This window comes from Perognathus longimembris, chromosome 5, assembly GCF_023159225.1.
Source record: "Perognathus longimembris pacificus isolate PPM17 chromosome 5, ASM2315922v1, whole genome shotgun sequence".
NCBI classification, from domain to species: domain Eukaryota; kingdom Metazoa; phylum Chordata; class Mammalia; order Rodentia; family Heteromyidae; genus Perognathus; species Perognathus longimembris.
In genome coordinates, this window is record NC_063165.1 from 47,954,196 (window position 1) to 47,970,605 (window position 16,410).

Below are 16,410 nucleotides of genomic sequence, written 5' to 3' on the forward strand. Positions count from 1 at the left end.
GCCCAACTTAACTTTGTTTCCTTCCAAGAGTTTTACTTTGGCCTACCTCTTACATTTAGGTCTGTGATTGATTTTCAGCTAATTTTCATAAGTGGTTTAAAAGTCAAGCTTCATTCTTTTGCTGTGGCTTAAGCAGTTTGTTAACAGTATCTGGTAAAGACTATTTCTCCATTGAATGGCCTTGGCTCAAGCTGGAGCTCATGGCTAGCAGATAAAACTTAACGATTGGAGCTTTGCCTTTGTTTCCTTGGTTACTGCACATGTTCATTAGGTGTCCTTAGGTAAAGGGAACAGAAATTATTTTCCATTCTTTAGATTTCCTGTGAAAGCCCTGTGTGAATGGAGTTAATATGTGAGGGTAGGGTATTTAATCAATATAATAGCTTGGAGCTTTTATTACTAAAGCTAATTGAAAGCAGGCAAGGAATGAAATATCATTTATCAAATTTGAGTCTAATTCATACAAAAACCAAGACAAAGACAATTCAGATATACTTTCTGCCAGGTCTGGTGTTGTAAGCTTAGTCACAGCTACTATGGAAGCAGAAGATCTTGGAGTCTGAACCCAGCTCAGGCAGTTAGTGACACAGTGTGTCACCTGCCATGTGCAAGGCCATGGGTTCAATCATCACAAGAAAAAAGAAAAAGGTGATATATTTCCTGATTGTAGAATTTATTAATAGGAAACACGGCCCATGAAATCATTACAACACAGATAGGCAAATATGCATGTTCAATTTTCCAATAGAAGCTATAAGTAGCAGGAAAACTTAATTTAACTGTCCATTGAGGTGGGAAGCAGGCAGTGATGGTTTTATAAGAGGTGATTTCTGAATTGAGTCTGAGAGTCAATACGTCCTGAAGGAGAGTATTCTTAATCATTCAAGACATGTAGTTTCTCTGAAAATCATAGGATAGCACAACCCAGCCAATGAAGGTAGTTATGAGGTCATTCTTCATCTTTGAATGAACCTAACTATGACATTTTCCCCAAGTTGGCAGGCTTGATCCCATGGACTTTTGAATCCTATCATGTAGAATATATTGCACCAAATGTGCTGCTATCATATGACATGTACCTTCAGTTCTCTCATCACCACCCAAGGCTTATGTGCTTATTCACCTGACTTCCCAAACCACAATCTGCAAACTCACATGACCCCCTCAATCATCTGATCTTGTCAACCTTACTTCCACATATTCCCAGTACTATGACCTGCTAAGCTAATACCTCAGAGGAACAGAACTGGAATCAAACTTATAGGCCTCAGGATTAGTAGCCATAAGCCATCTCATTTTGTAAATTTTGACTATGAGGCTCAAAATCTTACAACCAAAAGCTAATTTTAAAAGAAATACAAAACCACTCCAAAATTCAGAGAAATGTTTTCAAATGCCTAAGTATTTTGCCAATTTTGCCTTAGTACATGGTTTCCAAAGACCTTAGTACTAAAGTACCCACAGTTTAATGGTTTTGTCATTTTCTAAGGCTGCTGATGCAATGATGTTTTCTGTAGGATGACAGGCTACTGAGATCACGACATCTGTATGACCTTGTAATTTCTGTACAATTTCTTTACTCTGAAGGTTCCAAATGTAAACCAGGTTATCCTCAGAACCAGATACAATCCACTTTCCACTGGTAACTGAAAAATTAGCAAATATGCAGTATTTCTCATTCTTATGACCAGTGTATGTCTTCAGGCATCTTCCTCTACTGTAATCCCACAATTTAAGAGTATTGTCCAAAGTTGCAATAAGAACGTATTTACCATTTGGAGAAAATTTTACAAAAGAGACAGGGGGGTTATCTTCATCAACAAGTGTTTTTAAACACTGACCTGATGTAGCATCCCAGATTTTACAGAGACCATCATAGCTACCTGACACTATCAATGATCCATTACAGTTAAAATGAACAGCAGAAACTGGGTCAGAATGAGCAGACAAAGTCTTGAGGCACTTTCCTGTTTTCACTTCCCAGATTTTCACACTCTCATCGAAAGATCCTGAAACCACCAAGTTGGATGGTGGATTGAAATCACAGCAGAAGACATAATTACTGTGTCCCTTCAGTGTCTTCAGACATTTTCCAGTTCTCACATCCCATATCTTTAGAGTTTTATCATCTGAAGCAGAAACAAGACAACTGGAGTCTGATGACCAGGACACATCTGATATTTCCAGATTGTGGCCATATAATGTCTTTTCATATTTTCCATCGTATGCTCCCCAAATTATAATGAGTTTATCAGCAGAAGAACTTGCTAGCCATTCTCCATTAGGACTAAACTTAACCGAAGACACTGCTGCCCCGTGCCCCATTAGAGTAAGTCTGAGGGCATAGTTTGGTTTTTCAGACACTTCCTGGCTCTGATTGGCTGATGAAAAGGCCAACTGTGCTTCATTTCCGGTCTCCTTCCTTGCCATGACCCTGAAGCTCCAAAATATTAAGGTTCCTCAGGCGTCCGGCCCTGAACCTCGCAGATGAAAAAATATAAAGTTAAAAAAAAACAACAACACAGCTTTGTGTAATTTCTGGATCAGCAGCAACGACGGATTCATTTCCCCCCCATTTTGGCTAAACATGAGAATACAAGCAAAGGATCCTATAAGCTGTCTGTAATTAAGTAGGGTTTGGGCATTTAGTTCATCTGTGAGTTGCGCTAGTGGGGGGGGAATATGGAGTGTCTCCACAGAAACCATCTTCCACACCCCCTCCCCAGGCTCCAAAAGAATTGTGAGCAACCCTACTGAGGATGGACGGAGCACCGCTCTAAACTGGCGTCAGAAGTCGAAGGAAAACTCGCATAGCTACCAGAAAAGGAATCCAGGAGCGCAGTCACCTTTCAAAACACTGTAAGGGCGGCTCACCGACGTCATTTCAACGCAACAGGAAGAGCTGCAGCGCGCCTGCGCAAAGAGCATAGGAGATACGTTCTCACGCCTGCGCAACGGGAGACGCCGTGTTTACTTCCGGCTCTGTCCGCTGGTCCAGGCGCTGCACCCCCCTAGGTCGCCTGGGTAGAGCGGGTAGCTGGGCGAGCTTTATTAGATCTGGCTGCCGTGAGAAACGATGGGTCTTTATGTCGAACAGCAGGCACTCCTGTGGGAACTGTCTTGACAGAGGGATGCACTGGCCGCCTTCCCGTCGCCGCAGCATTAGGCCCGCCCTTTAAAGGCAAACGACCCCACCCGCAGGCTTTTCACGAGCGTAGCCAAAGAACCCTGTGCCGGAGACCAGCCTTGGTTTTGTTAAGCCTGGCGGCAAAGAGGAATGGAGAACTTATGTCCAACTTTTTTTTAAGAGTTCTGGTTTAAAAGTTTTCTTTGCAAAAGTTTAGAAATTAAAGAATTGGACCCCCCCCCCCGCGCCCCCCTCGTCCTAGGGCTTGGGGGCTCAGGGCCTGAGCACTGTCCCTGGCTTCTTTTTGCTCAGGACTAGCACTCTACCACTTGAGCCACAGCACCACTTCTGGCCTTTTCTGTTTATGTGGTACTGAGAAATCGAATCCAGGACTTCGTGCATGCTAGGCAAGCACTCTACCGCTAACCCACATCCCCAGCCAATAATTGGATCAGTGCTGCTGGTGCAGGTTGCTCAGAACTGTAAATCCTGGGTAGTCAGCGAGGAGAAATGAAACAAACGTTTTAGCCTTTGTAAGTTCTATGTCTAGGTATTTTTGTTGCTGTTTTGTTTTGGTGCCAGTCCTGAGGCTTGAACTCAAGGGCTGGGTGCTGTCGAAGCATTTTTGCTCAAAGATAACACTCTACGCCTTGGACCACAACTCTACTTATGGCATTTTGGTGGTGAATTGGAGATTCCAGTTCCACAAGCAGCAAATCTGGGCTGGCTTCAAATCTTGGCCTCCTGAGTAGCTAGGATTACAAGTGTGACCCATCATCACCGGCTTCCTCCGCCCCGCGCTCATGTAAAGAAAATCAGGGCTAGGAATTAAGTCTTGTTCCATAGATGTTATCTGCTATTAACAAGTAGTGCTAACATTGCAATCCTTATGAATTAGACCTAAGAATTTTAGCTTTACTTCTTTGGCCTTAACAAGTGTGTAGGAGCAGGGAATATTAATACAAGTAAACCCAAAGTGGCAAAAACCATAATTATGAGACTGGCATTTTAAGTTCCCAAGCAAAATGTCTTAGATGGCTACCCAACTTTGTAACAATATCTACTTTTGATGGCCATAATTTTCACCACATTGGTGATTTAATTTGAATTTTCTATACTAGTGTTTTAGAATTATACCATGGTTCTATTTCTGCCTTCTACTAGAATGACAAGTACATACCACCATGCCTAGCTTATTGAGATGAGGGGGGCGCAGTGGTCTAATATTTTGCATAGGCTGGCCTCAACCCAGAATTCTCCCCAGAGCACTGCTGGGATTTCACATATAAACCACAGGGCCCAGTCTAAACAAATGTTTTAACGGATGTGCTAGAGCTAGCCATGGCCACTTGAGGAGTGATTTGTGCATTTGCATTAAGGACTTTAACTTTTCCTAACAACTTCTGACTACCCAATCAGTTCTCAAAATCAAGTATAATACAACTATGTATACTCAACTTTCTTTAGACCTCTAGCAAATTATGAAATCTAGGTGCACTAAATCCTGAGTGGCCACACACATCACCTGATACTTCTGGGTGCACTTCAAGCATCTCAAACCTTGCCCCATTCCTTCTCCAATGTTCTTTTTGACTTTTCATTCTATCCTTATCCATCACTGTATTTCAATGTTAAGCCCAAATGGCAGGTAAGGCAGTGATCCTTATTATGGACTTACTTGCTTCCTCAGGCTGAGGATATAAAGAAAGGTCATTTTATTTTTTGCAGACCACCCACGATCATAAGTTACCATACACTGATTTGAAAAAAAGCAAGAAATACTTTGTAACTCCAAGTGGAATAGGGGCAAGTCATTCAAGCTATTTAGTAAGTTTGTAAACCTGGCCATTGTGTATTATTGATGAAAAAACAGGAGCTTGCAGGAACTGGGGCTGTTTTGCTTTTTTTTTTTTTTTTTTTTTTTTTGCCAGTCCTGGGGCTTGGACTCAGGGTCTGAGCACTGTCCCTGGCTTCTTTTTTTGCTCAAGGCTAGCACTCTGCCACTTGAACCACACACAACGCCACTTCTGGCTATTTTCTGTATATGTGGTACTGGGTAATTGAACCCAGGACCTCATCCTCATGTATACGAGACAAGCACTCTTTGCCACTAGGCCATATTCCCAGCCTAAAAGATTAAAAAAAAAAAAAAAACTTGGTCAATGCAATTGCCAAACCAAATGCAATCTCCAAACCATGAAGCAGTCATGGAATGAAGAAATAAACCTTATTTTTGTTTCTACTCACCTTCTGCTATACAATATATAAAAATGAACAATCCCCGTTTCACAGCCTAATAATAACCACATGCTTCCACATCAGCTGGATATAGCTAGTAAGAGATCATTGACTTTAAAATATGCCAGGAGAGATGGAGATGTTTTTTGGTATACAGTAAACACAAAGTTAATTACATGGTAAGTCTATAGGATGTCTATTTTTTCTGCATGTGTGTACTGGCTGGTATTGGCCTTGCTGGGGGGTTCTCCCTTAACTTTTTCATTCAAGGCTGGCCCTTGAGCCAAACCTGTTTTTGGCTTTTTCTGGTTAACTGGAGATAAGTCTCTTGGATATGTCTGTCTGGTCTGGCTTCATATGTTGATCCTTAGACCTGAGCCTCCTGGACAGCTTTACAAGTGTGATCCACCAGTACCGGCCAAGACAAGATTGTTTTTAAGAGCGAGCTCTCCTGTGACAATGTCTGCTTGTGTATGTCTCGTGAAGGTTGACTACACATGAAAGACTTAAAATGCTGAGACATTTATGTTAATAACTGTTCATCTAAGTTTCAAGCAACAACATGAGTTCATTGCAATTTTCTTTTGTAATCAATTATCCCTTATAACACAGATGTACATTTCACCATGTTATTCACTGGATGTCTATTATATATGAATGTCTATTATATACAAGGCACTCACCCATGGCCATTACACCCATTCCCAATCAGTATCAGAACATTTAGAAAAGGATTTGGAGTTGTCAAGATGACCGCGGTAAGCAGAAATACTAAGTAAACAAATACAAAGGAAGATGTCCATGGGATAATCCTCTAGGAAAAGATGGGCTGTCATGTTTACACCCAAGGCATTGCTTCCTTAGGTCAGTAATTCTTTCATTCTGATACTTTAAGAGTCAAAACCTTCCTTTCTTATATTACGATAGGAACATATTTTTAGATGTTAGCCATTATATTAGTAAATTCAAAATCAACTTTGTTGGACTGTGTACTACCAAGTTTAAGACAGCAGAAATAAAAGATGGTTGGGATGGGTGGTTCTACAGATCAGATTATATAAAGGAATACCCAATGGCTTTTTAAAAATTTTTTGGCCAGTCCTAGGGCTTGAACTCAGGGCTAGCACTCTCCCACTTGAGCCACAGTGTCACTTCCATCTTTTTCTGTTTATGTAGTACTGAGGAGTCAAACTCAGCGCTTCATGCACACTAGGCAAGCATTCTACCACTAAAACATATTTCCAGCGCAAAGGCATCATTTTAAGGTGTCGCTAAGTCACTGATGAGGAAGTCAGGGAAGAACATCCCACAAAAATGGCTTGCCTACCTGTAGTTGCTGAAGGTAGTCCTGCAGTTCAGGGACACAAAACTGGTGAATGGCCATGTTCTTCAAGACACAGAAGTTGCAGAGTAGTTTTTTTCCCTTGTCCAGCCAGTATCTAAGGATTGTTATACCTTGGGGCAAAGTAATTTCTTCTAAGTCTTGGCTTTGTCATCTATAATAGTGATAATAATTCACCTCAAAGAGCAGCTAGAGGATTAATTTAAAACAAGGGATTAATTAAAAACAAGGGAAATCTAGCCAAACAGCTGGCACACAGTAGATGGATACTCTATTAAGAGTAAAGACAAGTTGTCGTTGCTGGGCCCTAGTGGCTCATGCCTATAATCCTAGCTACTCAAGAGACTTGCAGAGAGTCACAAAGATCTCGATTTGAGTTCAGCATGGGCAGAAAAGTCCTTGTGACATTTATCTCTAATTACCAAAAAAGAAGTGAAGGTGGGGCTGAAGTGGTAAGAATGCCAGCCTTAAGTGAAACCACCAAGCCTCCCCCCCCCCACCCACACCTACATTCCCCTTTTGAAAACAGAATGGAACTTTTTCTTGATGCAGGTCCAAGGCTTGAACTCAGGGGCTGCCCCTGAGCTTTTGTGCACAAGGCTAGGGCTCTACTACTTGAACTACAGCCCCATTTCTGGCTTTTTGGTAGCTAATTGGAAATGAGTAAAATGGACTTTCTTACCTAGGCTGGCTTTGATCCTCTTATCTCAGCCTCCTGAGAGCTAGGTTTATAAACAGGCATGAGCCATCAGCACCCAGCCAATGAATTGGAACTTTTATTCCACTAACAGTACATAATTCTTTCTTATCCAAGCTTCCAGATGAACAGCCATTTGATACTTTCAATTAATATATAGATATTTGCTTTATTAGCATTATTTCGATGCCTAGGTAGCGTTATTCTGATGCCCAAGTACCAGTCTCATTGACTATCCTTTCTTGGCAATGAAGTGTTAGAAATATCCATTATCTTTCATGTTAGAGTCAAGATTATATACAATATTCTATTTTGCATGTGTGATATATCCCTAGCTACTTTAATTTCATAATGTTTGATGACAGGAAAAGGCCGTCTAAAATACTTCCTAACTGGGTAGATACGTATTTAATAACCTATTTACCTCACAACGGAAGGTATGACCCTAAGGATTTAGTATTTCAAAACATTTAGATTTGAAACATCCATGTATGGGCACACTTATTTATGCAAATGAGATTTTCTGGAATGTAGGAGTTAACACAGTCTATAGTTAAAACAAGTACGACTCCTTTCAAAAAGTGAATCTCTTTGCTTTACTTAACACCATCCTTAGATGCCATAATACTCAATTTTAAAAAAAAAGAAATCCCTAAAACAGCTATAATGATTTACTTATTGATAACAGTTTCCACAAAGTTCATCAGCAAGAAAATAAATCCCTTGACCCAAGGCAAACCTTTTTATAATGCAGTCCCTAAGTCTGGGAATACAACAGGTGATATGTTTATTTATTACTGGAGAAACATATCCAAAACTGCCTGTACCACAGCGGATTTGTTTGACCGATCTGATGGATGAATTATACTGACACATTTCTTTTCTTCAGCAAAATCAGTAGAAACCTATAATGCTTCAGATGTATTATAGGACATTGCTTTTTCTCCCCCTCAACAGTACAACTGAATCCAATCACATTTACCTGGTATATGGAAGAAATAATCCTAGGGCAACAGAATTTTCAAAAGCAGTATGAATGACAAAGGTAGTAATTATAAAGGGTTTTGTTTAGTGATAAGGGCATAAAATGTTCCACAAAGAACTGTTTCCTAAATATGCATCTTTTCTTCATATCATTCATGTTGTCCTTCCTAGTATTTCTCCATCCAACCAGAGCTACGTATTGGTTCTTCATATGCTGGGTACCTTATTTCTCAAATTCTCTGAATATGTTCCATACTGCCTCCTTTCCCTGCCCCTCACCAAATCTCACTATAAAAACATATTTTGAAAGGTTGGTGACAAAAGGGGGGAGGGGGAGGAAAGACAAGCCAATAGCCACTTTCTTTCAGAACAATATTCATAAAATCACAAAAATTTTCTTGTGTTAAAATCAACATGCTTTTGTAGTGAATAAAACCTTTATGAAGAAAGTATTCAATAAACCAAAACCAAATAAGAATCTCTGCCAGGAAAAAGGGGCTTTAAATGCCATTTCTATTACCTAAATAAAAGGCTGCTTTTATCAGTACCAAGTTCCAGCATATCTGAATTATTCTGGTATTTACCTTAATTCTTACTTTACACTTAAAATTTTATTTTAAAGTTTACTTTAGATATATGGTTCATGAACTCCCAGGACTAGAAACAAGATAAACTCTTCTATTTGACAAAATAGATCATAGCAGTTAATGGAGTTTGTTTTAATTCAATCACTGAGACACCTGCAATTGCTAGCAAAAATTCCCATTGATGCTACCCTGGCTAAGATGGGGGGTACAACTTTCAAATTGGTTAATAAAATGGAAAAAATTTTAACTATTCAACAGAAGGTACATCATTGAAAACAATCTATAGAAATGACATGTTACCAGTAATTTGCAATAAAACAAACTCAGCCACGAAAAGAGTCAAAGCTAAAAACAAGATTTTTACTATGATTCAGTGCTTCTATTATCCTTTTGAAAGGAGTTAATTTTAATGTGATGTAAAGGCAACATTGAAAGTTCTTTAAATTAACCACCTAATTAATCCCTAAAATTACAAAGAATCAAAGTCTCTTACAGGTCGAGTGCAGTAAACTAAAATTTTCTCTCAGCACAAAGCAGCACTAGAAAGTAACAGTACAGATGGGACTTGACTAGTTTTGCAGTGGCTGCTCCATCAATAACAGACATCAGACGGTATCCATCCCAGAGCACAGATACAACTACAGACTAGAGGCGAAGAATGCATCACACTCTCGGCTGATAAATGTCCTTTGTCTCGGAATCTTTCTAGTTTGAATGAAGTGGACTTTTAAAAAAGTGTATCAGGTCACATAAGTTGGCTGTTTAAATAACATCATGATGAGGTATGAAAGCTCTGTATCCCTTACATTCAGCAGGAGTTACCAGAGATGTATATAACAGCTTGGCAGGGGCAACTGTCCGATAGTTTTTACACTTTGGGATTATAATGAATCCTAGAAGGGTATGAGTAAGTCTAAAGAGGATAAAAAGGGTAAATGATCTGAATGGAAGTGAGCAAGTTTTCCTTCAGAATTCATTTTGAACAGATTTCACCAAAAATCTTCTCTGATCATGTATCCAACATTGAGTCAAGATGGCCAACTAGCACCGAGAAGTCTATTGAACTCATTTGCAGTTCTCTTGGCAATTAAACTTTTTTTCCATTCCCGTCCAAGCACAAATGTGGATCAGTGAACACAGTACTAGAAGAGCCATTTGTAGGTGCATACGTGTAGGGTACTAGTAGGAGTTGAAATAAAATGGTTAGAGAACACTGAGGTTATTAGAAAAAGATCATTGCCCTTATTTGACTTAAGCAGGTCATGTTGGAAAGATGGTTTTGTTGTTTTTTTTTAAATAAAGATGGTACATTACAGGGGTCCTATATGCAGCGCAAACACATTAAAATCAAGGTGCACTGGCTAAGAAAAACAAATCCCTAAATAATCTTTCAAAGTATGTGTTATTCTCCAGGCATGAAGGGGAAAGCACCTAGGGTGACCTCCAACTGAGGATCAGATCAGGACCACAAAACCTGAAGCATGCGCTGTAATGCAGACGACAGCCTCTAGTCACACTGGTTGAGTTTGGGAAAAGCAAAAGGTTTGTCTTCTTATTCCTTTATTAAATTATAGGATATGGTTTTTTACTAAGAACTCTAAATCTTCATATCAGCATTAGAATTGAAACCACTTCCAAATCCTAAGACACATACGCTCAAAGAGAAGCGAAAGTCATTCAAATTAAGATGTGCTCCTCCTTTCTGCTTTAAAGGGAATCTGCAAACCAGTATCACATTTAAGAGTCAGAGTTAATTCTTCAGCATTCCTGACAACTAGAAAGCACATTCACTGAAGGCTGAAGGTGAGGGAGTGGATGGTTTAACTTTAATATCTGAAGAATGGCGCCAATAGAGGAAAGAAAACCATCCAATCTCAGTAAGGATTAATGCAAATTTGGCTAGAAAAAGCCACCAGGTAATCCAAAGGTTCACTGTGGAAGAACGCATGAAAAGTACTCTGAAGTATACACAACAGGTCTAAACACCTCCCTTGTTATAAGTAGTTGTGTGAAATTCAAGATAAAAGGTTTAGTTTTATCTTTTAATGTCAGTATTATTCCCCACTCTATAATGGGAATGAGGAGGAGTCCTCTTTTTTCCCCACAAAAAAGGGAGCCATATTAAATATGTGTATATTCCCGTGACTCTAATGTAAATGCGGATCTCCAAAGCCTAGGGATTTTTCCATAAGAGAGTGGGCCATTCTGGTTACCCTTTTATTATAAGGGTTTTCCACCACAGAGAGCCAGAGGTTTTCCAATGTGTGTAAGAGAGCAGGTGCGCAAGGCAAGCAAATGAGCGCAAACAGTATTATGGAAAACATTTGAGAAGATAGCTCCATGAGGACTGTGGGCTCCACAAGAGGACTCAACTGGGTAGCCTGGTCTTACACAGGAACATGAAAGTGGAATATTCCTTCAAAGCTGGAAACCTTCCATAGGAGCCTCACACTGCTGGAAGATGTACTGCTGCTGGCTAAGGTCAACCTGGGGTGCAATGCTGCTATCCTCATCTTCGGTCCCAAAGTAATGCTCAATAAGATCGAAGGCCTTCTGGTAAATCTCCTGGTTTTCATGACTCTGTAGGAATTCAATTTTGTCCAGACCTAGGATGAAGAATAAAGAAAAATCTTTACTGGAAATTCCAATGAATTATTTTGCATATGCTTCCTTTCTTGATATAAAGGAAACATCTCTACTTACATATATCTCATATTCTACACTAGTATAGAAATTTCTGGTGGGATTACATGTGAAAGCTATAAAATTTGACCTCCAGCCAGGTACTCATGGCTCATGCCTGTAATCCTACCTACTCAGGAGGCTGAGATCTGAGTAAAGTCCATGTAATTCTTATCTCCAATAAACTACTCAGAAAAAGCCAGAAGTGGAGTTGTGGCTCAAGTGGTAAAGCACTAGCCTTAAGCAAAAGGAGCTCAAGGAACTAAGGCCCAGAGTTCAAGCCCCAGAACCAACACCCAGTCTCACCCCACCAAAAAAATCTGACATCTTAAAAACATAGGTAAGCAAGAGCCAGTTCATAGAAACAAAAAATTATTTACAGTTCTTACATCAGCTAGTACTTAACAATCTCAGTATTTGTATTAGTCTTCCATGGCTTAATGTTTAGCAATATGCTTCTTCAGTCAAAGCATCTTACCATAAGCTTCTTCAATCAAAGCACAGTAAGGGTTAATGCCATTGCCATTTCTTTTGGCCTCTTGTTCTCCAAGCCTCAGAATATTTTCCAAACCATTTAGGGCAACCTGTACAATCTTAGAGTCCATGACAGTGAGGAGATCACAGAGTGGCTTGATACAACCCAGTTCTACCAGGTACCTAAATTAATACAAAAGACAACTTAGTCAAACAATATACGTAATTTTGTAAAATTAATCAATATGGTGAGTGTCAATTTCAAATTCACTGAATTTAGAAGTAAGTACCCAATCAACTATACAAGCTACGCCCAATCACATAAAAAAAGCTTCAACAATTACCCCAAATCAATTATTTGGACATCTATTTTCCCCTTAACAATTTTTCAAAATAGTATAGTTCTCATGGGCTGTCATTTTTGTTCCTAAACATAAGCCACAATTCTCAAACATGACAACTTGATTTGAAAACTCAGTATAAGCCCAAGAAGCTAATCTTTCAATGTACTTAAAATTTTATGAAAGTTGCTGAGAAGACTATAAGAAGAATGAAATATATGTAAAGAAGACTAACAAAAAGAAAAACAAGCAGGCCAGGTATGGCAGTCCATGCCTATAATCTTAGTGTTTGGAGACAGAGGTAGGGGCATAATGAGTAGAGACCAACAGCCTGGGATATAAGGCAAGTTTAAGACCAGCCTGGGCTCTAAGTAAAACGCTATCTCACTAAATTACAAAATAAAAAAAACAGACGGGTATTATGACATTAAAGGTACATTTGAGTCTATGACACTAAAAGTAAGTCTTACAAAGGGCTGGAATTAAGCATACTTAGTTAATAATCTCACCATATTCCTCAAATATAGTTCATCTTTCATTCTAAGTAATACATTGGGGACAGTTACAAACACAATGTTTCTTTCAATTTGCAAAATATTACATGGTCAGTAACTTACTTGATTTGTTCAGCTGATCCTCCAGAAGTTGCATTTGTGATGGCCCAAGCAGCTTCTTTCCTTGTCCGAAACTCAGCTGTTTGTAATATACTAATAAGGGCCGGAAAAATGTTGGCATCTATCACAGTCTGAAATTAAGGCAAAATTTAAATAAATCAGGAAATTCAAAAATTTATGAAAGTACTTCTAATACTAATTATAACTTTTTAACTAACTCACTAATGACACCCCTCTACCACGTGTCAAAACTAATGGGGCTGGATGCCAGTGGCTTACACATGTAATCCTAGCTACCAGGAGGCTGAGATCTGACAATTGTTTGAAACCAGCCTGTGACTACAAATCCCAGAGACTAAATACAGAGGAAGAAGTTCTTGTTATCATTAATTAACCTTTAGGCTATTCTTGGTATAACACAGATAATATAAGAGCTTGTGATGTTAAAATCTCCCAGTATTCTTTTTGAATTCTTTAGTCTCTTCTACCCTGTAACAAATTACACAATTCACATATGAATTGTGTAAATTATAAATTGCATTATTATACAATAAATCAATTGTATAAATAATATAATTTTACATTATAAAATTAAAATATTTACTGTATGAATCATATTATATATTATAGTTATGTTTTGTTTGCCAGTCAGTACTGGGGCTTGAACTCAGGGCCTGAGCACTGTCCCTGGCTTCTTTTTGCTCAAGGATAGCACTCTACCACTTGAGCTACAGCACCACTTCTGGCTTTTTCTGTATATATGGTGCTGAGGAATTGAATCCAAGGCTTTATGTATGCTAGGCAAACTCTCTACCACTAGACCACATTCCTAGCCCTTGTAGTTATATTATGATTCATACAATTTACATTATGACATAGTAACACAATTCTATTTTCCTCTCTCTGCTAATCTTATCAATTCTCTTGCATGCACTCTTGCATATATGCTGTGACTTAAGTTCATCATTTGTCACTGAAGTCCACCCAGGGTACCCAGCAGGTTACTACACATCTCAAACACATTGTCTGTACCCAGCAGCTTACTACACATCTCAAACACATCGTCTGTACCCAGCAGCTTACTACACATCTCAAACACATCGTCTGTCCTCTCTATTGTCTCTTTTTAAGCCTTTCCAGTTTACAAAGGCTATTTATCTTCATTCTAAATTCAATCAGTTATCACCGTCAATTGGAAATATCCCAGGTCTAGCTTTTCTGTTCCTTTAGGATCCCAACTCCATCTTATTCCAAACTGCCACTTCCCAATGAGAATTGAAGAATGTCCTTATTATTTGAAATACTCTGACTCAATCCCAATAATATAATTTCATATGCACACTACAAATGGCTATAGCTGTCAATCTCAGATCCTAATTCAGCTTTATGGGGAGATTAATACCATTCATGGCCAAGATTCTTTTATCAGTGATGGAAGCCAGCAATATTTAACAGGAAGAATCCTAATCTTGACCATGTCATTTACTGAAGATGTCCTTGAGAAAACTGATTTCTATGAGCCTGTTTTCATCATGTTCTGAACTGTTATGTTAATTAGTAATAACTGTATATCGATAGTGAGTATAACATGAGGTTAGGAAATGAGAATTTACTGTGGTAAAAATCTTGGTGAGTTGAACCTTATGATTCCACTCAACTCCAAGAACCCTGAGTTTCTTATTTTATCTTTTCCAACCCATTTTTCCAGCCTTGATCATGACTCATGCTGAACACTCTGGCGGGTGCTTTTCCTTTACTTGAGCTACTTTCCCAGTGACAAAAAGGCTAAATTAAAGGGCAGATAATCACTTAAAAAAAAGAAAGCCAGTCTTCTAAAGTATCTGAAAAACTGGGGCAACATAACACAAGGGTTCACTGTAAAATAAACATTTTAATAAGCATGAGTCAAATCTATTTAGCATAAAGTATATCAAATTGTTTTTAAAAATACAAGACATTTTTTCTAGAATCTTTCATAACTTATTAAATATTAAAGACAAAGGGAAATATGAGGGCCTAAATGTGTGCGTGTCTAAGGTTCAGTGAAAAAAAACTGCCAATGAATAAAAAACAGAAATAAAAGCATGTACTTTGTATTACCTGAATCTGTGCCCTATTTCCAGCTGTGATGTTAGATATAGTCCAACATGCTTCCTTTTTGATAGATTCTTTTGGGCTACTCAGCAAATGAAATAAACTCTGAAGAGCTGAGCAATTCAAAATTACCTAAAAGAAAAAGGTTAAAATTTCCACTTACTGCATTGTTCCAAACTTATTTTAGGAAAATCTTCCCTTGGATTTTATATACAAACATACACACACACACACACACACACACACACACACACACACACGAAAGTATTAGTTAGAATTAGTTTCTACAACAACAAACCAGTTTCATTACGCACTTTCACAACTACTAAAATTGCAGTTTATAAAATATAATACTGGAGAGGGAATACCAAAATTGAGAGACAAAGGGTAAATTAAGAGAAACAACAACAAAAGCAATACTTGCAAAACTGTATGGTGTAAGCGAACTGAACACCTCGAAAAGGGGGAGGGGGGTATGAGGGACAGGTAACAAACAGTACAAGAAATGTATCCAATGCCTAACATATGAAACTGTAACCTCTCTGTACATCAGTTTTATAATAAAACTTAAAAAATAAAAATAAAATAAATAAAATATAATACTGAGCCAAGTGTGGTGGCACATGCCTATAATCGTAGTAGTTAAGAGGTTGAGATATGAGATTCACAAGTTGGAGGCCAGCCTTGGCTATACAGATCTATTAATAATTACAATACAATTACTAATTTACTTTGCTGTCACTACAGCTAACAAGGATAAATATATCTAGAGATCAGAAAATAAGTATTTTAAGATTTTTAAGTCCTTAAATAACTATCTTGCTACTAGTAAAATATATATTCGATGAAGCATATCAAATATAGGATACAACAATTTTTTTTAAAAAAATCACCAAATATGAGTTCACAGATTGGAGGGAGGGTTTCTGGCACTGGTACCCTCCTCCCACAAAAGGAAATATTACTTGCAGAGTACAGGTTATAGATAAGACCATGAATAGATCAGCAGGGATAGGTGTCCTATATGTTGAGGGAAAAAAGTAGGTATAAAAGCTCATGGTGGTGAGTTGTACTTAATTCAAGGAACACATATAGCAAGCACCTAAAGCCCATGTGGCAGTGGGGAAAATACAAAAATTTGTTTATGCTTTTTATTATTATTTTTCCCCAAACACACTGCCAGTGAGTTACAGCCCTAGTCCTAGAAACTACTAAAGACTATTTTTTCTT

At 38.4% G+C, this 16,410-nt stretch overlaps 2 protein-coding genes across 4 annotated transcripts in view; both read right to left on the reverse strand.

Annotated features, from left to right (window-relative positions):
- Positions 1–15: 15 nt before the first annotated feature.
- On the reverse strand, positions 16–3,208 carry Wdr5b (WD repeat domain 5B). Its single transcript, XM_048346757.1, has 2 exons — positions 2,752–3,208; positions 16–2,503 (listed from the first exon to the last, which is right to left on the reverse strand). Exon 2 carries the CDS (start codon positions 2,428–2,430, stop codon positions 1,450–1,452), a length of 981 nt encoding a protein of 326 aa, XP_048202714.1. The 5' UTR covers positions 2,431–2,503; positions 2,752–3,208; the 3' UTR covers positions 16–1,449.
- A 6,106-nt stretch (positions 3,209–9,314) lies between these two features.
- The window catches only part of Kpna1 (karyopherin subunit alpha 1), a 596,817-nt gene continuing 589,721 nt past the window's right edge, over positions 9,315–16,410 (reverse strand). For all 3 annotated transcript variants that reach the window (XM_048346771.1, XM_048346770.1, XM_048346772.1), the window contains 4 exons: positions 15,187–15,312; positions 13,090–13,217; positions 12,136–12,314; positions 9,315–11,581 (listed from right to left, as the gene is read on the reverse strand). In XM_048346771.1, coding sequence (XP_048202728.1) covers positions 11,394–11,581; positions 12,136–12,314; positions 13,090–13,217; positions 15,187–15,312 — 621 coding nt within the window. In that variant the 3' untranslated portion in view covers positions 9,315–11,393. The remainder of the gene's footprint in view (positions 11,582–12,135; positions 12,315–13,089; positions 13,218–15,186; positions 15,313–16,410) is intronic.